Source organism: Siphateles boraxobius, unplaced genomic scaffold, assembly GCF_051911475.1.
Source record: "Siphateles boraxobius isolate OS27281-9 unplaced genomic scaffold, OSU_SipBor_1 9, whole genome shotgun sequence".
Taxonomy (NCBI): Eukaryota; Metazoa; Chordata; class Actinopteri; order Cypriniformes; family Leuciscidae; genus Siphateles; species Siphateles boraxobius.
The window spans coordinates 27,648,518-27,672,746 of NW_027509219.1; the positions used below are offsets into that span (position 1 = coordinate 27,648,518).

The 24,229-nt window shown below is 39.2% G+C and overlaps 1 protein-coding gene across 16 annotated transcripts in view; it reads right to left on the reverse strand.

Moving 5' to 3' along the window:
- Positions 1-24,229, reverse strand: part of elavl4 (ELAV like neuron-specific RNA binding protein 4) — a 76,329-nt gene that overhangs the window by 24,989 nt on the left and 27,111 nt on the right. For all 16 annotated transcript variants that reach the window (XM_077223448.1, XM_077223459.1, XM_077223452.1 and 13 more), the window contains 2 exons: positions 18,388-18,474; positions 12,885-13,125 (listed from right to left, as the gene is read on the reverse strand). In XM_077223448.1, the coding sequence (XP_077079563.1) occupies positions 12,885-13,125; positions 18,388-18,474 (328 nt within the window). The remainder of the gene's footprint in view (positions 1-12,884; positions 13,126-18,387; positions 18,475-24,229) is intronic.

The window sequence follows — 24,229 nt, forward strand, 5'->3', positions numbered from 1 at the left end:
TAAACTACCTTACTAACTTTTAATAAGCAGTATTATGAGTTTATTATGGCAAAAGTCGTAGTTAATAGTGAGAATTGGACCCTAAACTAAAGTGTTACCTTATTGTGAATATTCTTGACATGTGTTGTGCCAAGCTCTAAAAGCGAAAAATTGTGTGTGTGTGTGTGTGTGGTTCAGGTAAACCCTATGTTATGGGGACAATATGTTCCCACAAAGAGGGCAATATCTGAAATCCTTGACCTTCTGGGGAAATTTTTTGGTCCCCATGAAGAAAACAGCTTATTAATCATACTAAGTGATGTTTTTTGAAAATGTAGAAATGCAGAAAGTTTTCTGTGATGGGTAAGGTTAGGGCTAAGGTTAGGGAACAGAATATACAGTTTGTACAGTATAAAATAATTTTGTCTATGGAAAGTCCCCATAAAACTTGAAAACCCAACATGTGTGTGTGGGAGAGAAAATAGAAAAGAAAAGGTTAGTGTAAATGAAGTGTTTCCAAAGTGCTGTCATGGAGAACTTCAGCTATTTATAATGATACATTCGGAGAACGCACCAGAGAGAAGACACTGACTTTGCCTAACCTCACCATTTGTCTTTCTGTCTTCACCATCTCAGTTGTGTTCCTCGCTCCTTCCTTTGTGTCCGAGAGCATTTGGCCCCACGTTGGCATGCCCCATAATGCCATTTTCATTGTGTGTATATGTGCGCGTGGGTGGATGCGTGTGTTTGCATGATTGTGTGTTTGAGCGTACAATAATGGGTTCATAAAACAATCTGTTTTGTAATGCCCCTTTGCCTGATGGCATTTCCATAACGTCGCTAGCAGTTGTTCTTGCCTCCTTTGGAGTTCTTGCCTGAGGATAAGGTGAGGCCGACCAAGGCCGCTTCAGTCAAAGGGATTTCTCTCACCAGTATAACACACACACACACGACACACAGCCCTTCTCCATCACACAGCGGTGCGACAGTGGAGATCTCAGTGGGGGACTAGAACCTGTTTGCTAAGAAAAAAGCACTAGCGCACACACACGCGCATTTGGATTTTGAGGATTGTTGTGGAACTGAGTCATATTCTTAATATTTTAAGAAAATTAAAAGAAGAACCCCTTAGTGAGTTTACTCATTATTAATGTAAGTGCATAATTATTAGACTTTGTAGTCCATGGCAATACAAAGAATAAAATCGACCTGCTTTAAAGAAAGGAGGCTGCGAGTTGTTTTGACAATCTCTAAGGCCCTTTTTTTGGCAAGGCAATTATTTAGCTAATTTAATTTCCCCGCGAACAGACACATTAACAGAACCTTAAACTGATCTCTATTAAATATCTCATATCTCATCTGTGCTCTCTAACAAACTGCAGAGGCACAATCTCAAAGAAAACATGTAATATTACAGACATGCACATAGCCGCGTCATAAAATAAACTCCCTCTTTATCAACACAACTCACTGCTGCATGCTGCACCTGCTTATGGACATACAGACATACTAAGGATGTCTAGTGGTCTAGATGGCCAACTAGTTGTCCAATAACAGACTATACTGATTAGTGGGGTTGAGTAGTTTATCTACTGTTTTTAAAATTTCAGTAGTGATGCTTTAAAGGGGTTGAATAATGAGATGCAACTCCGCAGGGAGAGTATTAACATGCTTTTTGGTTGTACATTAACACGTATTTTTTGCACTTCCTTAAAACACACAGACAAATAAAAATAAACATCAAACACGATACCTATAAACAAGTATATACTGTACACTCAGTAATGTATACTGAATTTGGGCATGTATATATGGTATACACACCTACACACAGAATATAAAATTCTGTTCACACAACCAGATCATATACCCACGCAGAGACAGCACATGAATGCAAAGCGCACACAAACACAATCTCTTCAGCACAGCCAGGGTTACCTACAATGGACAACAGCTTAGGTACCGAAGAGGGTTACAGTCAGGTCTGCCTCATGAATTTATTGAGGGAAGTAGGAATCAAAAAGTATTTTTCATGGCAAAGTCAGCACTCTGCTATTTGCATCATATCTATTCTGTTAATGTTTCATGTCATGTTTGATCTACAGAAGTTTGATTTATATTTTGTGTTGTTCTGTCATAAGCATTCAGGGCAGAGTGTGCTGTTTACGTGAATTTTAAAAAGAATATTCTCTTTTCTCTAGTGTACAGCAAGATGATCGATATACATAAACTGTATTAAATGTGAAACTGCAAAAAGATGATTGAGGATTTTGACAGAGCCCATTAGATATATGCATTAAACATCAAATGCCACAGTAAAAGACAATTACCTCAATGCTGTTTAATTAGTATAATGGTTACGTTAACTTATATATTTTAATTGTCAATTAAAATTGAAATTGAAATGATGCATTGCGCTTTTAATGAGCTTTTAATGAGTGCTGATCTCCGTTTTTCCAGCACTTTCTGTTCCCCAGCAGGATAGACGTGCAGTCAAATTTTGATACATTGGAAAGGCTTTTTCAAAGACAATGCTTAACACCAATTAAAAGGATATTTTTCACAAATAAACAGCTTATGACTATTAGTGTGTAGGCTCCTGATGGGTTTTTCATTGCGATGGGACACGGCTAAAGCTGGAGCGTAATAGTAATGTGCTAGAGCTTGATGGAGATTGTGTGTGTTCTGTGAGTGTGTGGGTAAAACAAAGAGTATAGGTTTGCCTGTATCCAAAAGCATCTTTCTCCTTTGACAACAATTCAACTTTAGCCAAGTATATTTATTGAAATAAAATTCTATGCAAGCAACATGCATTACCTTTCAAAAGTTTGGGGTTGGTAAGATTTGTTCAATGTTTTCGAAAGAAGTCTCTTACGCTCACCAAGGCTTTTGTTTGATCACAAACACTTACAAACAGTAATATGCTGAAATATTATTACAATTTAAAATGACTTTTGTATTATTTTCTTTTGTAATATATTTTCAAGATAAATGCTTAGTGCATGTTCTTGTGGTGCCGAAAATCAATCAGGATTTTCATGATGTCATTTCCTGCAGATCCAGAGCCTCACAGTTTAGGTGATTGGCTCAAAAATGATGTGCTCCCATGAGGAGCAAAGATGGCCGATTACAAGTCATGTACTTACAGGGGGCCAGACTAGCATCTGCCATTGAGAGAAACAGGAATGGATAACAGGTATTATAGACCCCCTGCTGTATGATTTTATAATCTGGGGTATATGTTTTTGATACAAAAAATATTATCCATAATATGCACAGCTGTATATTGCTCCAGAGAGACATAGCGTGTGTTGTCATGTTTGTGAACCCACGGTATGTGTACATGAAAAAGATTATTAGTGTCTCTGTGATCGAGAGGATGAGGAAGATGAGGAAGGGCAGGCGTAAGCTACAACCCCCAACCCCCACCCCAGTATGCGTCTCCTTTAGCCCTTGAGGAACATGCTGAGTTAAATGGGAGGAATGATATGTTTCTCTCTCGTTAAATTGAGGCTGTTTAGAGTGAGAGGCTCCATTTGGAGGAGTCGTATTTGAACCATTACGCCTCTTACCTCAGCAGCAGGAGTCAGAGTGTGTGAGAAGATAAAATGAGTGTGTCCAGTGGGTGTCCTTCCTCTCTTTCACACACACATACACACACACACACACACACACACACACGCACACACACACACACACACACACACACACGCACACACACACGCACACACACTACACTTTTACTTCATGGTACATATCATTTACAATAACACACACACATATATTTCCCCGTGCTGAACATCATTTATCATCAAAGCTTTGCACAGGAAAGATATATTTGACTGATTTTCACTGTTCTGCTGCTTGGCAGTGAGCTAAAAGTCTTCAGACTGGATTCTCGCTAATTTCACCCTCTCTCTACATCAATTGTTGATACATAATTTAAAGGCCCAGTGCTTCCATTGATTGAAAATGAGAGGAACATTGTATAAAACACGAAACTGCCTCTAGCAACAACCCTCCTCCACAAACCCTCCGGCAGCCATGTTGAGTCGACAGTTGCAGTTCCCTTAAGCTTGAATCAGGTGGGAAAGCTGAAACTAGCAATTGTTTGGGAGAGAACAGCAGCACAGACGCAAGATGACAGTTCAACGAGCATCTGACGTTAACACACCTTGATATCACAAAGCTTTCTGGCTACGAACAGGAAAATCTGTTTGGTCAGACTTAAATTTAGTCACATTTAAGATGTGGAAGGGGGGGGGGGGGGAAGCAAAGACGAAAATCCATTTCAATTTGTCAAAACAAATGTATCGCTGCTGCTTGCTTGCTTGATATTTTGCCCTTGTCGCTATAGCATCTTGGGACAGAAACATGTCTCTGCAGTAAAAGACATCTCAAAGACATTTTTGTTGCATTTTATATGATATAGAAATACACAGCTGCATCACTGAGGTCATCATGAATTGTGTAATGCCAATAGATGGCAACGTACAACCTTATGGCTTCATTTCAATTAGCTTAGTGATCTTCCATCCAAAGAGACAAAAGCTGACTGAAGTGTAATTAGATAATGTAAGGTGCAATGAGATAATCTCTATTCTTAATGCTGTTTATCGTTGCATCTAATAGCCTTAATTCGACCCATTTGTACATAAAACACTTAAGGGATGCCTAAGTGCTCTCTCTCAGACAAAAGCATTATTCTGATTGGATTTGCATTAGAGATTCATATTTCGCCTAAGAGGTTGTGTAAAACCATTAGCTTACCTTACCTTGCACAAATGTAAGGCCTGTTTCCTTATGTACCTACCTACTGTGTATTTTACTGCGTGTTTTACAAGGAAAAGTAAATATAGCTTTTTTCCCCTTCTATTTATAAAAAACTTATATTGATATGGGGAAAAAAGGCAATTGCAAGATTTTTAAAATGCGATATAAAGTTCCATTTTGGGATACAAAATCACATGGTATTTAAAGTTGAAATTGAATTAATCTGTGACATACACTGGCGTTCAAACGTTTGGATTCAGTAAGATTTGATCAAAAAGCCTGCATTTATTTTGTCAAAAAATCAGGAAACCATCATATTGTGATATATACCAAGTTCTGTCATGAAACTTTAGATGGCTAGATGGGTCCTTAATGCAACCTGATGATAATTACATTGCACAAGCCATGCACTACATGGCACAAGCTGATGTCACATCTGAAGCCAATGAGCTTGAGGCTCAACATTTAACTAGCTGGTAACCGTAGCAGTTTGCAGCACTCTTTCAGAGTTCCTCTGAAACCCTCCACCTTCCCTAACTCCAGCTATATAGATTTGCAGCAGTTAATTCTATGCTATTAGTGCTGAAGCAGTATGTCTCACATGCTCACAGTATTGCTCAGTATTGGTGTATGTATTGGCAGTAGCAAGTCCCGTACTTGCTCTGCAGCAGCAATAACCAACAACAGCAATAATCAACAGTATGGCATCAGAAGCAGCATAGCAGATCTTTTCAGCCAAGACCAAATACATTAACATTGTTATATCCATTATGCTAAAAATCTTTTTAGAGTTGTCATGATAAATATATTTACTGAATTTTCAATAAACAACAAACAACCATAGCAATACAAAATTCCACACGCAGTCCCTCACCCAACTATAACAGGATTAGTACAGAATACAATACATTACAACAGAACCATATGTAATAATACAGACATAGGCCAAAACAAAAGTAAGCCTTAATTAGGTCCAATAAGTTAAGGGAGGTAATAAAAAAATATAGGAAAATCAAGGGGGGATATAGGTAAATCAAGTCATGCGCATAGTAAATAATGTGTGCTACTAACTTGATACAAGAGTTCAACTGGGAAAAACAAAAATAATTGTGTAGTGTAGACGGTCAATCAGTCAATGGAGACTGTATCCAGTCACAAAGATTTAACATGCTCTAAAAAGGGTAAACAAATTCTTGAAAATTTAACCATGGAACCACGAAGGCAGTGTTTAATTTTTTCAACTTTCACAAAAAATAGGGCATCGTTTATCCACTGAGTATGAAAATATTACAATTTAAAATAACCTTTTTTTCTATTTTAATATTTTTTAAAATGTAATTTATTCTTATGACAGCTATATTTTTAGCAGCCATTACTCCAGTTTTCAGTGTCACATTATCCTTCAGAAATCATTCTAATATGCCGATTTGGTTTTCAAGAAACATTTATTGTTATCAATGTTGAAAATAGTTTTGTTGCTTAATATTTTTCTGCAAATCATTATGTAATTTTTCTCAAGATTCTTTGAAGAATAGAAAGAACAGCATTTATTTAAAAAAAAAAATTTCTGTAACAATGTATAAGTCTTTGTCACTTTTGATCATTTTAATGCACTGCTAAATAAAAGTAGTCTCAACTGTGAGATAAAGTTACAATTAAGAAAGTTGCATATGTGAAATTTAAAATCTCATAGTGTATTAAGTGAATTATATAAAATTGAAGAGTATTGGACATAGATTGATGAACTTTTTGTTTGTTGGGTTTTCTGGAGCTCTGAAGGCACAGATTCCGTGTGGGCCGGCACATTGCTAATGCCAGTCGAGAAACAAATGTGATCATTTACCCAATGTCTTTACCAACTCTTTCCCAAGTAAACCCTACACTGGAAATCCATCTGAAACTGTGCGTCTGTATTTTGCTGTGCCAGGCTGGCGACAGCTGGAAGACACAGGAATCTCCCGCCCCCGTTCCCCCACTCTGCTGTGCCGGAGCCTGCGGCGTGTTGGCGTGTAGCCTGCAGTGTGTGGGCTGTCTGGGAGGAGTGTGCATGTGGAAACGAAAGGAGCCCCTGCAAATCTGGGACACCCCAACGAAGCGACGTCAGACCCCGCGTATTAGATGACAACACTGGCAGCCACCCCAGGGAATGCTGAGATCCCACGCTCTCTTGGAACTGCTGGAGCTGCATGGAGCCAGTGGCTAATGCCAAGCTAACCGTAAGGTAATGTTTGTAAAAAACCTCAACAACACTTTGTGGGCTAATAAAAATGCTAGGGGAAAAAAGAACAATAAAGTTTGCATTATGTGTGAGATCAATAATGGAAATATTGTCCAGATTTCAGAAAATGTGTTGCAGTTTAAGCTTGGTTCTGGATCATATAGATCAGTGGTTCAATTCAATAAATTCCCCTTCCTGTCATTCCAATTCCAATTCAACTTCCCGTAAGATGTGGCCAATTCACATTATACTTAATAACTAAAAGGAGGCCAATTCTTCAATCCTGAATTTTGCCCAACTTATTGTTGCTGCACAACAGCTAACCACAAGGCCACGACTCCAACTCAGGTACATGATTGCTTAAAGAATGTCAGTAAATTTTTCCCCATGCACATTTTTATATAACCCAATAGAGGCTAAATAGCCTTTAAAAAAACAAACAAAACAGAAGGTGATTAGTTTATTCCTGCGCTCATGTTTATCAGCAGCTTTGAGACGGTGACAAAAAGTTCATTGTCAAACGATGTAAATGAGGTCTGAATAACAACCTATCATTTACTTTGTTTACTCCAGGCTGAGTGCGGAACATCACGGCACTGAATTATATGAGGAAGTCAGTGTTCCCTGCAATCACTATGGTAGCTAATTCAGACTTTTTCCCACTACCAATTTCAGCTGTACGGTTGTGCCATTTAGATGTCGTGTTGCATGTGTTGGCTCGTTTAATTCGGCCTAATGCTGTTTTTAACAGCAAATGACAAAACATGGGAAACAGTTCATGTTTTATTTCTACAGCATCAGATAAACACGGCGCATGTTTGACATGGTGGTTTTTCACACGTTCGCAGCAGTCTAACACTTACTGAGGTGTTTCAAACCTCAACGTGCTTTTGCAAACATCAAGCACAATGAATTTTTCATAACACTACATCTGCTTTTCCCTGCAGTTTTTTATCAGTGTGATTGTGTGAATTTCAGCACATCTGCGAAGGACTGCTAAGATGTCTTTCTGGTTTTAAATCACATGCCGTTCTTAATTTGCTGGCGGGCGGCGCAGGCTGCACTCTGGTCAGTGTAGAGACAGAAGCCATATACAGCTACATATTGATGTCGGCTCAGCTTGACGCTAAGGTTAGCATGCGCTAAGCTTGGCAGCAGACAGCAGACAGCGGACACCGCGTTTGGGTCAGCAGCGTGACAGATGGTTGGGTCCTCAGTGTGCAAGTGGGTTGTGTACCTGAACAAGCAGTCGCATAAAGCAGCTTTGATGTAAGCTACATAAGTGTTAAACACAGAGCGAACTGATAGCAGCACCGCCGCCTGCGCCAAGCCATTAAATACCAACAATGGTATCTGTGGATTGGACAAGAAAAGGAAAATAATGAAGCAAAATGGCAGGCGACAAAGTAGGCTGGGAGCGATAGCATGTGTCGGTTGCTTTTCTGCTAAACAGGGAGAGGCCTAAACCGCAGGGGGGAGGGAGGGAGGGGGGTGCGAGGGGGGTTGGCGCTGTTTCTCAGAAGCCATTTTTTATCGTGCAGTAATTATTTACAGCTTGAAGAATATGAACAGAAGATTATCTGCAGTCGCTCTTTTCCCCCTCTCCTCATCAGATGGAAAATCAAAGATGCAATCAATTCACGTCCTTGCCTGAGTGTGTCCTTTTTCTGCCGTATCATTATAAACACAATTGTGTTCATTTCCACGCAGAAAAAGGATCCGCCGTGTCGAAAGCCTGACAAGTATCCAATTCTTTTCCCCTTTCAAACCGCCGCTCAATCAGTCTTTTCCATTTTGCTTTGTGCTGATAGCCAGAAGCGTTAACACTTTCTTAATGTATTCCATTAAAAGTTTTCATTCAATATGATTTCTGGCTCACAAGAAAATCACCATTACTCCCTATGGGCTATGTGTTTATCCTCATTATTAGCACAGAACGGGGTATTGCTGAGGTAGCAACACTGTGCTGGGGATGTGTGCATTTAGAGTAGGGGATTTTCAGCTTGATATGAACCTTTAAAAACAAAAGCTTTCCGCTAAGTTAGCAGCATCGCCATCTGCTTTATTCGGCATCTCGACACAATCCTTGTGGTAATGACTTCTGAAATGCTTTCCCCACTGAGAGGGATGTGATAAAGCCGTTTCTGCTGACAGTTTACATAATCGCTGATAAATATTGGCCCACTGTTTTTTTTTTAACTCACAGAGTGTAAATTATTCTTATAATCATTTTTGTGCAATGAATCAACAATAAAAATAAAAAAAATCAGTGATGAGTTTTGTTTGTGGTTTGTAAGTACATTTGTGCATTCCTAGCATATACAAAGTTGTTTCTTCAGCTATAGGGAATTATAATTATTTGGAGGTCTATAATAACACTAATTATAGTTAATAAAACATAGTAACACTATTTTGGAAACTTTACAGTGCCTTCATAATTTTTTGCTTTTTTTCAAGTGCCCCCTTTTTTATACAGATTTTATTATTTTAATTGTTCAATCTTAAACATTAAATATTTTTTAATTAAATTTTTTTCTTTTAATTGTAAATTTCCCTTTTGAATAGACTATTTTTATTTGTTTGTCATTTACTCTCCTATTAATATGAAATATTTGAATAATGAAATATACAATAATGTGTATTTAGGATAAATCACGTTAACTATGAAATTAGCAAGACAAAGGAGTTGGCCATTTTAATCCTAAAATGTTTAGAGTGTAATTTCCATCGTTCAATGTATGGTGGTTGATGCATGAGAATAAAATGTTGGACAGTGTTAGTACACTAGGTTGTAAAGTATGTTTTACGGTATTTCACTTTCTAAAAGGCTGCAGGGCTAAAAGTGCCCATAGTTCAGGGCTCCAGACTAACTTTTCCACTGGTTGCACTGGTGCTACCAACTTTCTCAGTTGGTCGCACCAGCATATGATTTGGTCGCACCTTTTTTTTTTTTTTTTGCTACATGCCATGGGATTAATCAATGCATGCTGAGGAATAGTGGTTTTAATGGACCAAGGCTAGCAAAGGCTTTCTGGGTTGCAGCAGAAATACCTGTAATATATTAATTATCATTGCCAAATTCATGGATTTCAGGATTCAGGATTTTCATGGATTTTGGACAGTAATTTTAAGCATTTTACATTTGAATTATATACAATCTATCCATTTACATTTGAATCATATTCTATCTATCTATCTATCTATCTATCTATCTATCTATCTATCTATCTATCTATCTATCTATCTATCTATCTATCTATCTATCTATCTATCTATCTATCTATCTATCTATCTATCTATCTATCTATTATCATCTTTCTATCTTTTAAAAATTATTAAACATTCAAATGTAAGCATTACATTTTAAAAGATTAGAGTATTATAATAAACTGATACAGATTTTTCGTTATCAAAGTTTATAGTTCTCACACTCCTTACCTTCTGCATTTTATAATAATTTCCTTTTCCTCTGTCGAGCAATCATGAGAGTAATCGCTCGACAGAGGAAAATATAACCGCTGAAAAGACGTAGGAGGAAGGGGCTCTGTGTTTCGTGAGACCATTTTTATCATTTATAGATGCCTTAATTCGTGAATTCGTAATTGGCGCGTTTCACCATCAGTGTGCAATGCGCGTGACGTCTATGTTCGTCAATAAATAAACTGTACGTGTCTTGCGGAAGAACATTGTAGACGGAACTTCTCTCCGTTAATGTCTATGGCGAGTCACGCAGGCACTGGGCTACTCCGTAGCCGAGACGACCCCGGGATAAAATAGTCCGAATATAAACACTTATTATAGGCGTACCGTAGTGATTCAGAATAAGTCAAAAACACGGTTTGGAAAATGGATTCATGATGTAGCATACTCGTTCATTTTGAACATAAGTTACGGACTGCAGCAGCTGATACAACGGCGTTCTGTTGCTCAAGTGTCCACTCGCACAAATGCGACCACATAACATTTTAACTCGCACATTCTCAAAAAATGGTCGCATATGCGACCAATTTGGTCGCAGCCTGGAACCCTGCCATAGTTGAAGAAACATCCGTGTGTGTATGACTACATTAAATAAAAGATTGAGCCTCAGGTCTCCAGTGTATTCAAGTACAGCTAGAGGTCAGAAAGAAGATGATGAGAGCATGTGTGCATGTGAAAGTGCAAGGAGAGGAAAGAGAAGGACGGATAAACAATCTGGGGTGGCACTTTGGCAAGCGGCAATCACCCGGATTTGACAGGGCAAGAGAACAGTAGCCGTGGCAAACGGTACATCACTGCATTGCGTCTCATCAAAGCTGACAGGAGCGGGGGAAGGGAAAAAAAGGAAAAGAAGAAGCCTGTCTATTACGTGCAAAGGCCCAAAGCTTCTCACCTTGTCGAGGGAGCCGTCTCTCTCTAACTTTTCAAGTGCTGTGTAAAAGGCTCTCTCGTACATCAAAATTCTTTGTAAGGCTGAGAAGTGACTTCTCGTCGACGTCCATACCCTATAGATGAATGCCGAGCGGAGAGCTCAGGAAGGTTGATCTGGTCAAATATTATGACATCGAGGTTCAGATACAATCTCTGATGCCCGAAATCTATTTTGAACCCCAGACAGCAGCTAATGACGACAGCAGAGAGAACTCGCAGTCTCCTGGCTCGCTCTGCTTTTACAATGATCAAGAAGCGATTTGTTAGCTTAAAATTCTGAACTGGGAAATTGCACCCCTGGGATCCCAGAGCAAAGAGTGCAGTACAGGGAAGAGCCATATTTATGATGCACTATGTGTTACCGAGCCTGAACAAGGACAGAGCGGTAAGACAGTGAGTGATCCTGGTTAACGTTATCTTTTCACTTACACGCTGTTGGGTTTTTAATAAAGCGCGTTCCATTTGGTGTATGTGCGGATTTCCTAAGACTCAAGTTAATATCTCACATGTAAAGACTGAAAAAGGAGCATGTGTCAACTCTCATGACGATGGTTCTAATGACAATTCTCTTGCCCGACCATCTGACTGCCTGGCAATGAAATCCTACAAAACCTGTGGTCAAGAGCCAAGACTCTCTCTGTCTCTCTATCTCTCCCCTTTTGTCTAAAAACCAGTGGCTTTAGGCCCGGCCTTGTTTTAATGAGATTATCCAGAGCGAAGTGTCACTAAGTAGGATATAAAATGGAGGCCATTATCTGGCATTATTTCTGAGCAGCTTCGCCATCCATCTGCTTACCACCCACATAGTCACTACGGTGGGATTAGAACTCTTATTAGCAGGGGAGTGCTGCTTAAACACCTCTATGTCCTCTTTCTCTCTCCTCCTTTCTCTCTGCGCACTGTAAACAAAGAATAGCCCTTCTCATCTAGTGTTTACAACTCTGGAATTTCCCTGAAATTGCGGTTTGACCTGATACAACTGCATCGAACAGACCCATTGAAGCAATGCTTTTAATGTAAGACTTCATTATTCATTTCATTTGTCCTATTAAATATTCAACAGTGGAGTAAAAAAAAGCCATTTTGTGATACAAGGTTGCTGGTTATGGATGGACCTTCAAAATGCTGAATATTCTAAAATGACTTTGTTATTTTGATTTTTTAAATAAAACTAGAATAATTTAAGTATTATTATTAAGTTGACATTTTAAAGATCGCATGGTGCTTGCCTCATTTTAAAAAATGTTTCTAAATATATTTCCATATATGCTATAAGCATATAAACATTTTAGTAAATCTTGTAATTATTTTGATTAACATTAATAGACAGCTGAGAAAAGTTAATGACTACTTCCGTTCCAACCAAAGTGGCTCCCATCCCAAAGTTTCCCTTTTTAATCTATAATACCCAAGACATTGTGCCTCTTCTGCCTCCACTACACACAGTTCATTATGTAAATCAAATTCAATTTTTGTTTTGTTTTCCCCCTCCTTATTATATCACCTGTGATTTTGTCTCGAACCAGCTTGCAGGACTCAATCTCGCCAATGCTGCCAAAGAGGCTGCGGAACTCTTCCTGGGTCATGTTCTGGGGCAGGTAGTTGACGATGAGGTTGGTCTTGCTGTCGTCATTAGGGCCGCCGGTCTGCATGGGCGAGGGGCAGCTGCGGCTGTTGCTGGAGGGCCCGTTGGCCGTGCCAGAGTTTGGCCCATTCGTCACCTGAGGCTCCATGTTGCTGATTATCTGCAGACAAAAGAAGGTTTGAAGGATGTGGCATCTGAAACATAGACAGTTTACTAATTCTTTAAAGAATATTATGATATTAAACCACATAGAAAAAGCACATTTTAGCATTTACAAATTGGCTACGGATTTACTATACATATTGATTGCTTTAAGAAAATCTGTGGAGTTACTGACATCCCAGATAAAGGGATTTGGAATAATCTGGTGTATGTAGCTGCAACTGCAACTATTAACTGCAAAACCTCACAGACTGACTCTAAATAATACAATGCATGACACACTTACTGAAAAACTGTTTATGCATCTCTAGACTTTCACTAGCTTTCTTCCACTCTCCCTCCCCCTCGCTGTATTACTGATATTTTTTAGTTTGGCTGTGCGTTTTGATGGTTGGCTCAACCTGACAGGGTAACAATGTGAGCCCTTCAGTGTGGAACGACTGTCATGGCGAACAGCGTTTGCCACTGGTTTAGCAGTGCGCTTTTAAGAGCAGGTGTTTGAAGAGAAGCTTACTGGCCCTGGGGAAGAAGGAACAGAGGAGGCCCCAGTCTGTGCTGCTTTTCAGCCTCAAACTTTTTATTTCAAGATTGTTCCACACCGCAGTTAAATGTATTCACCCATTTGCATAAAGCATGTTTGTGTGTGAGCGCATGTGTATTTAATTTTGTCACCCGACTCTATTTGAGGGGGCTGGGTGACATCTGGAATCGTGTCATATTCTAACTGTCACGAAGGTTGAAGATATGCGTGCGAGTGAGCGTGTGTAAGCGAGAGCAGATTAGGGGGTAAGTCTTCATGGTTGCAAAAGCAATACTCCATGAGATTTTCTCAGGGGGACAAACAACAACTACATCAGTCAGAGGAGCATGTTGATGACAGATTTTGCTTTAGCTTTTACACCTTTTATAACACTAGACTAACCTTCTCCGACTGTCTGGACAGCCATGGCAAAGCCTAAAACCGTGTCCGAACCAGACGTGATGTGACAAAGTGACACTATATTTTGTCTGCAGCTTGATTTTTATTTCACCGCTGTCATTTTGAGTAGCCCAGAATGCGCTGAAATATTACTGGACCAAAGTTCTGGTCCGCATGTATTTTAAACATAGAGGCGGAGAGACTAAAAATCATAAGAGGAATTTTAGAAAATACAGTCTGGTTGGTATCTTTGCAGATTCTTGTCACATCGAGTCTGGTTAGGATACGGTATAACTCTGTCCCATTGTATGCTGTGTGCTTTAGTGTCAGTCTTTTAGGAACATTCCATGAATGTTCTCATTGGTAGACAAAAGTCTTAGACCAAAAAGAGAATAGAAGAAGGAATAAATTAAACAAACAAATTATTATTTTTTAAACAGATTTAAAACAGCAAGTATGACCTGATTATAGCTTATTCAAAGCTGATTCTGTAAGTCAACCATGTTTAATATTCATTTTCTTTTCCTCTCTGACTGGATGTGGCATAATTCAGATAAAGATCTGCACTGAGAGAGTGAAGGAAAAGCGCTAATGTTTCCTGCTGATAGATTCATGAGTGGAAAATAATAGAGATGAGGAGGAGAAAAAAATGGATCTAAGCTGAAATTCAGCTGCACTTATTTTTAGCTCTTCAAAAAATACACTGCATCTGCACTCTGAAGTTTGACTCTCCTTTATCAAAGTGGGAATATTTAGAAAGGTTAACAATTTTTCCCCATCTGACATCACGCTCGTGTTTGCACTTGGAGTATTTTTGAGAAACACTCAGGCACAGTAAAGAGGATGCTAAAACCAAAGCTATTTAGTTGTGTACGATGAGAAACCATCAAAAATAGCTGCAGCATTTCTCAGTCTCCCTAAGTAATCTTTAAAGTCAATGTAATATCAAAATTGACCCTATTTACTTCCTTAATGCCTTAATGTTTTGGATCTTAATGAATGACTCATTGGCATGTTATTCCAAATTTAAAAAAAGGTCTTAAAATGTAATAACTGGCTCTACCTCTGAAATGACTTTCCTTTAACAATGGCATCACTTATGCTGCATGACCTATTGAACAATGTTAACCAATAGCCAATAGCAACTATATAAAAGAAAAAAAGGAAAAAAGTGTGCGTGTATATATATATATATATATATATATATATATATATATATATATATATATTTATTTATTACACAGCTCTGTAAAATACTTGATTCTGATTGGTCAATCGTGTCATCCAGCGGTGTGTTATCCCCCGATAACAACCGGTAAGAAGTCAGTGATTTAGGCTTGCTAGTAACGTTTTTTCCTTGTGGACATTTGAGCTAATAAAATATTAAAACTCAAATCAACATTTTATGTACAGTTATTTAATTGTCATCGAGTATCGCAGACTCTCTCTCTCTTGTTTCATACAAAGGCAGGTGAAATAACGTGTAATAAGCGGTATGACTGTACCGTATCCCTAATGTCCATCTAGTTTGAACTTGCCGCTTGCAAGCAACTGCTTTCTCTGCGTTTAAAGAGCTAATAAAATATTTTGACTCAGGTCAATATTTCATGTAATTATTTACTAATGTGGCAAGTAGCCATGTAATAAGCGGAATAATGCTTGTCGAGGTTTATTCTGCGATAACTATCGGCTGGATGTATATATATATATATATATATATATATATATATATATATACTGTATATATATATATACTGTATATATATATATATATATATATATAAACTGTACATTTAATAAATATCATGTTTCACTTTATTACATTATTACAAAAAAAGACAGTGCCTCTGTTTTTAGTCTTTGTAGACGTTCACATTTATCCAATGTGACAAAAAGGAAAAAAGCTGCCTGCAGCCCATAGGAGGCTCATCTGCAAAGCTCTCAGGATATGCATGTAAATGGATCCTGTTCCGCACTTCTCTGCAGAAAAGGGGGATGGAGCGACACAAAGGGACAAAATGGCCATCGCCACAGCAGGTTTTGATTGATGTGTGTGTGTACATGTTTATTTCTGTGTATTTTCATCTGTGTGCATGTGTGAGGGGAATCATATTAAGTCTGTTTGCAGCTCCTGCGGTGCACTGTTCTTTCAGGGTAAAAAGAAATGCTCAAACCTCATGGGATAAGAGCTTTGAATATTCCAGAGAAGGAACCGATGGAAGTGGACATCTTTCATTCTGGTTCCAGGGACCTGTTGTGTCTCGATGGCCAATTAAAAACCTTTTTTTCCTTTGTGATCCTTTTACTAGCTCTCATATGCTGCCTTATTATTTTTCTGTAGTTGAACTACCTTGTTGTCATATTGAGAAGGGTAATTGTTCTTTTACATACTCAGTATTGCTGGACATTTGCCCCAGCAGCTGACAGGGGTCAGTGTGGTGACTTTCCTTTAACTACTGTTCCTGAGTAGTTAAGATTAGATTGAAAGGCAAAAATGGCAATCACAGTAAATAGATGTTACTGTAAGGATTTTTATTTTAGTGATTCTTTCTGCAGGTTGTGGTCAGTAGGTGGCGACAACTGTCATTATGAGTTATTTAGCCAACTGATTAATTAAAAAAATGCTGAATCATTCAGGAATGAAACATTGGCCTGTATAAGTCATTGAATCGTTCACTTAAGTGATTTGTTCAAAACACTAATTAGCCTAGGAACTATATTGAAATTACATATATTGAAATTGGCTACTATATATTTATAATACAAACTTTTTAATATAAAATTATATATATATATATATATATATATATATAGAGGATATAGTCTGTGGAAACTTTGCTATATTGTGTATCTGAGATAAAACACAATATAGCAAAGGTTTCAAGGACTATATATATTTGTTATTTTATTAGCCAAATTCATTAAGAGTCTTTCTTTCTGTAGAAGATATAGTTTGTTAAACCCTTGCTGTATTGTGCATTTTATCTCAGATGGTATGCTTTATTGACCAATCAGCATGTCTTGAACTAACCGTTTTATAAAGTCTATTTGGATACTTTTTGTGTGATGTAGAATGGCTTTTGGGCCTGTCAGCAAACTTGAACATGTAAAAGGGCAGAAAGCAGCTGTGGTTAGGCAAAAAAGGTATACTGTTTACAGCAAGGTTTGGCTAGTTATGATTTCTCAGGATAACTACTTCAGTGATATCTGTCAAGAAGTAGAGAAATTTGAATACATAAATTGTGCTTACAGCACCTTTAACTGAACAGTACAGTATAAACTATTGTGGTTTGGATGCTAGCTAAGGCAGAGCCTAGCTGGCTCTATCTGTTTGTGCTTTAGCTGTAGAAGGCAGGGAGACAGTTAGACAGGCAGACATGCTAAGCCATCACAAAGGCCTTGGTGTCAGCCGGGGGACAGACATCATCTTCCCTTTGATCCAACTTAACAGTAGCCCCAGATTACATTCCTTTATTTTTTCAAACGCAATGGCAGATATGCCGACTGTTTCTGAACGCTGCTCGGCCCGGCTCAGGCTACGAGCACGCGCGTCTGTGTCTGTGTCTGTGTGTGTGTGTGTATGCAGGAAGGAAGAGGCTCTGCCACTCTGTCTTACATAAGTGCCTTAGATGATGTCAGGACAGGGATAAAAATACAGGTTCAACCAGTCCAATGTCCCTGAGTCACGCAGAGCCAGAGGTGTGTGTGTGTATGTTCACAGCACTGCAGATAGATGCATTTAGATGTGTGTCCTGATACCTGCCATTTCAACATGGCACTTTAATGGCCTTATTAGCTAAGATGATAAAATGTCAGGCTTCTATTCTGATGTGTGTTTTTACTGGTAATGCTCTCCAGTTATTATCAGATCCTTCTGATGCTAGTGCTCCCTCCTATAGATGTCGGCTCTTATTTATGTGGACATGTGGCAGCTAAATCTAGGAGAAAACTACACTGGGATTGATCTTCTGGTGAAATTTTTGATGATTTTTTTTTTTTTTTTGCGAATGCAATACAAACCAAATGCAAAATCAATCTTTTTTACATTCTAAAGTGATTCCTTATGCATTTATGTAATCTTTGTACTTGCACAAGACACTGAAATGTTGCACAGACATTATACATATTGACAATACAACATCAATCCAAAATATATTACAAGTAACACTCCTAATAACAATTTCAGTAATAATACTAATAATAAGTTTTATTTAAAACTTATCATTAGGCCTGTTTTGCTCTTCCCCTGCACACACCCTCCCTCTCATAGCACAATTTCACAGTAGCAATATGTCTATTAATGGGGTAAAAATGGCAGTTAGTGGGCAGCAGTCTCCTTACCATCTTTGGCTGTGTCAGCAGTCCCTTCTCAGCCCAGCCCTGGAGCTGCGGCAGGTCTGCCTGACGCCACTGAGTCTCTGTCGATCCCTACGGGAGGGGGGCAGGGTCAATATTCAAACATGCCCATTTTCTCCATACCAAACAAACACTCCTGACGGTCTCCAGGCACACTAAAACACACAGGTGGCTTTGATTTGGACTTGAAAGACACAATCGTTTGAATTCAGTTGGGTTTTATATATAGTATAATGGAAACGGGTGCTACAAGTTCATGCAGAGAACGGGTGATATATAGAATAGAATATTTGCTGATGAAACGGAAGTATTTTTTCACACTCCAGGCCATAGACAAATTTGTGTAGGATATAGAAACTGCAAGTTGTGAAAAACAGCAAGCCTCCTACTGTAGATTTAATATCATGGGCTTTCCGACAAATCCAGCCTCGTAAACAAGACCTTAGAGGACCAATACCGAGGCTGCCGCAATCACAGCTTGAGCCGTGGCACTAACAGGGAAAACAGCCAATTTAGGAAAAGAGGGAGACTCTGAGCGTGACCTTTCTGTTGGATGGATGGAATAGAGGAGTGTAATAGGAGGCATCCAGCACTATATGATGGAGGAGACACTTCTGCATCGGAAGGGATGGAGGGGGCTGGGGGGAGGGGCTTGGCGTCCTCTGCAGATCTTTAAAACGTTCGTGTAAGCGTCCAGGTGTCTGGATCTAGAGAAAAATGAACTGTCAGCGGAGAGAGGGATAGGGTGGGCAGGTGGATTGCTGACAGCTCTCGGTGTAGTGTTATCTGGGGCATGGGTCTGTAATTTAAAAAAGAGCCTCATGGGAATCTTTTTTAATCTCATGTGCCACCTTGGTTTTAGTTTTAGTGAGGACCGCAGGGTGTAACAAAACACTTTTATTGTTCTAGTGATGAAACATAAGTGTACATTCAGCTTTAAATGTGATGTGAATATATATTTGTTCTCTGATGAAACAACATATCTGCATGAACCAATCCAGAGCATTAGATCCACATGCTGCATCGTTCAAAAACAACAAGAAGCGGAATGACACAGCCAAATGATGCATCAGAATGTTGGTGCATCATTCACAGTAAGGTTTAAAAAGCTCTCGCTGTTACTCTGGTTACAGAGGACAGATCAATGTCCATGGGCGACAGAAGGGAGAGGAGAGGACAGACTATAAATGAATTCATCTTCTGTTTTCACTGACCTTTTCTCAAAGCTCACAGGAATCAAATATGGAATATGTAACAATGGAGAAATAGCTTTTTGTTCTGTTTCTCTCAGTCTTATTATCTCTCTCTACATTATTTTTGTTGAAAAAATACAACTACTCAAACTGCTGTTGTTCATATCAATTAAACAATGTGAACAAACATGTAAATTAAATTAATGATTGTTTCTTTAAATCATTTATCAGATACGCCAGAAACGATTAGCCACAGTTTGCAGGGTGTAAGGTAAATTATCTGAAGGGTTTTCTTTTAATATATTTACTTAATTACATTAACTTATTGACACTCTCTCTCTCTCTCTCACACGCACGCACACACACACACACACACACACACACACACACACACACACACACACACACACACACACACACACACACACACACACACACACACACACACATAAAACGAAACTCACACACTAAATGTAGATGCTCAAAAATATGCTGATGAGAAAGAATCACTGATAATCTGTATTTTATAATTATTATTATTAAATACCTACCAATATTAAATGCAACTAAGAGTTTTGTGGCTTTAGTCCATGTAATGTCCATGTAATGTTAGCTTTGAGGCCATCTATATGCTAGTGTTCTCCTAAACATTGACAAAATTACTTTTAGCAGATATATGCATTTAGAAATGTCTTTCTCTTCATGGAAAAAGGATGTTGATTATATAAAATATTTTAAAACATCCCTGTTTTCTGTTTATGTTAACACCTAACAGAAAACTATGGTTGTCTAGCGACTTCATGTTTTTTTTTAAACTGAAGAAAATTGCATCTCACATTAGCTTAGCATAACTTCACCATTTCCTTAACCACAGTAGCCACAGCACAAAAAACAATAACACAGAGATGTCACCCTGACCCTCTGCGATCAAAAAATCTCCCACGCTTTTCTTTTCTGCTCGCATGATGGTCAATAAATCAGCCACTTCATCCATGGCAGAACATTCTCGGTCAAACAACCAATACTTAATCCCAAACATGAACCTCACTGGCCTTATCTCACTGAAGCGTCTCACACAATCATTTCCATGCACCTACAGCCCATATCACACAACCTTGTGCCGGATAATTGACATTACAGAGGCTCTGCAAAAACAGAGAGCCTGCCACAAAATGGAGGTCACCCTCAGTACCTATATATATATATATGTGTGAATGTATGATCTTGCTGTTTTTGCCACACGCACTTGGGTTTCAAAGCTATCTAAGGGAGAATTTCATCTTGAAATGTTCTTTCTTGCACTGTCATTTCTGTTTACTCATACCACTTAGGAACATGTAGCCGGGGGATCTTTTCCTTCATTCATTTTTTGAGCTCCTTTAAAAAATAGCAGGACTGTGGTAAGTAGGCCTAGACTAAATCCTTTAAAATAATTCTCAGTTTGAGAAATAAACAAATTTGTATTTAACAGAGTCTCCGGACGGAGGGTACAAGTCTCCTTAATGTTCACAGAGGTTGCTGCACTTGCCCGAGACTCCATCCCTCCTGTGCACTGAGCTGCTGGAGGGCATGTGAGCTGTCAGAACCCATTCAGGTACGCAGCTTCATACATTTCTTGTATCTTAACGTCAGGTCAGTAAAGTTCTCTGTGTGTATTGATTTTTATTTTTCTCTCCCTGTGTTTTGCGTGGGCTCCCCTCCTCAGTGGGACACCTCCTCCAGAGCCCTCGGGTCAGACTGCCACTCCGGCAGATCAATCAGGGCAGTAATGTGGGACGGCATGCGCCAAGACTGCTCCGCTCTGTCACCATCGATCCGCATCTACTTTACCAAATGGATTTTTTTCTTCTCCGCCCTCCCTCCCTCCCTCCCTTCTCTCATTGAGTACCTCTCTCTCCCTATTATTCTTCCTCTGAGGGACTTCGAATAATAAATGCCTCAGTATAAAAGCAATTTTTCATTTAACTTTTGCTTGACACATTTTCTTCTTCCCTCTCTAGATGAAGTCCGGTTTTATGTTACGCCGGATCAATAGAAGCTTCCAAGAAGATTCTCCCATAATTTCTCTGGCTCTCTCCCCTGGGTGATGGTGATGGGCCTGGTTGAGCCAGGACGTTAGTGGAAAGCTGAGGACCACACCCTGATCACATTACCCCATCATTAGAGCGAGCCTCATTTGATCAGTAATGAAGGCTGCTGTTCATTTGGCCCATGCCTCATGTTCTTTCTAAGCGTCTGTTTCTGAGAGATGATTTCCTTGCTCCTATCTAAGAGTCCAAAGAATATCTCAGCGGAATTACTCTGACCTTTTGATTTGCTTCCTGGGGTGATTCAGGGTGACTATATAATGGCAGGTCTGTAGAGTAGTAGGTGAGGTTGAATACAGGCCACTGCAGAAACATAAACACCTGAATGCTGAAAGCCGGGATTGCATATTTTTTTCCGAATTAAAAACTACCAAGCTTATTTTTGTTAAAATTGAAATAATTTAAGCTAAAAAAAATGTCTCATTTAAATGCCTGGATGATGGAGAGATGATTGATTGTCAGAGGGTTTAATTACTTGAAACCATTATCAGAGATTTTAAATAATGAAAAATACATGAATAAAGATTGACACATCAAAAACTTGAAATAAGGGAAATAAGGTACAAAATCTTGGTTCTAGATTCTTTTAGAAATCAAACTGTTCATCGAACTGTTCATGTAAATTTCATGTAAAAATATTGTAAGAAAAGAAAGGAAGGAAAATTAGGAGATGAAAGGACTGCAAGGATGATAGGAGGAAAACATGTGAGGGTGCGTGTGGTGAACGGCAGCATCAGTGACACGTGTTTTTCCTTTGGGCTACGGGTCTGGTGAAACACCTGCGTCTCTCCCAACCCACTCTCTCCAAATCTCACAATGTTGACCTCATCAGCTGACCCCACTCTCTTTCTCTCTCACTCTCTCTATCCAGCGTCGCTCCTTTGCAGTTTCTCTCTCTCTCTCTCTCTCTGGATGAATGGCTGTATTTTCTCTCAGTGCGTGGGATCTCCTTGGCCTTAAATTAACCTCTCTTGCAGATCTTCTGTGGAGACGAATTAGCGACCCCCACGTGACATTGTGGCTAATGTGTTGGTGAGGGTTCAGCAGAGTTTTCAAATAAAAAAGGCAAAAAATTCTTCAATGCTGTGCTGATGAACTTCAGTGCAAAAATGAATGTTTTCGTTAAGTTACACAACTGCGGTGCATGCTGATGCAGATTAAAAACAAACAAACACAGCCATGATCATGCAAAAAATAATCATACAGAGCTGGATTTCTCGACTGCATGTGCACTTTTTGCACAATCCACTATCTAGTGCATGCTGCCATGGGGCCACTGGCTCTGTTAGCTGCTGGTAGCGGCCCAGCTCGCTGCTAAGGCGAGCAGAAAATTGGTGAGCATCTTGATTCAGGGATGACACTTAAATTTGTGTGGCTCCAGTGACCAGTACTATCCTCAGGCACCGGATGGAAATATGAGAGAGTTTGGCCCTCTGCCTGCTCCGGCAGGACTCGCGTCCTTCAGGCAGTATGGGGCAAGCAGCCTGCTGGGCCTGGCTTTGCACACACACACATACACACCCAGTGGCACGCCACTGACATGGTCCAGCCCCTGGCCATCTCTGTGATATCTCCCATGGACACGAGCACTGCTTGTGATGCGGAGAGGCCTTCGCTATCAGACACGAGGCTCTTGTATCATATCAAAGCAGATTTAATGGGTGAGTGTTTGGTGGGTGTGTCTTTAAAATCACTCAAATCTGTATTATAAAACTCAGTTTATCTGCATGGTAATGATAAAAGCGAGACAGGGGACTTCTTTGGGTGTGTACAGAACACGTGTCGTTGACTGTCAACTAGCCTCAGACCACGAGTTGATTGTCAGTGACAGGCTCAGAGATACAATGCCCACCCCCACATGCTCTTTCTCTTTCACATACCCTTCCACTTGCTCTATCTAACCCTACACATATTGCCTCCCATTCTAATGACTTCTACTTTAGAATAAAGGTGGTCTTCCCATGTCTGGTAAGCGGGCGGTATGTTTCAAGTATTATATCAAGGTATAAATGATTGTCATGCAATGGTATATAGCATGTAATGGTATAACAATATCTCACACAGAACATTTATTGTCAAATGCCCACAAATGTATATAAAATTACATAAATGAATTTAATCATATATTATTCCATTTGATATAATGATAGTTTAAATATGCTATATGTCATTAAAAATCTTGAATAAAATCACACATAGCATCAGTTCTGACAGGTCACGTCAGTCAAGCTCGCATCAGCTGATCCATGTCTACCTATTGGACTACGACGCCTATCACAGTATCTCTGTATAAGGCACCATTCAGTATTATATGCAATGTTTTCACGTTGTTCATGAGCTAATTACCCTCCTTCATCCCCAGCTTCTCCTCTCGCCCACAGTCAGGACTTGACCTTCTGAAATTCCTCTTTGAATCAGACTGTCACTTATCTTGATTTATGTTATCACATTAATTTATTATCATTAAGAACGTTAATGACATCTGTAAAACATTTATGTTGGTATTGTTCTGTTTATAATAAGGGGTTTCCCTGCTCTTATCTATGC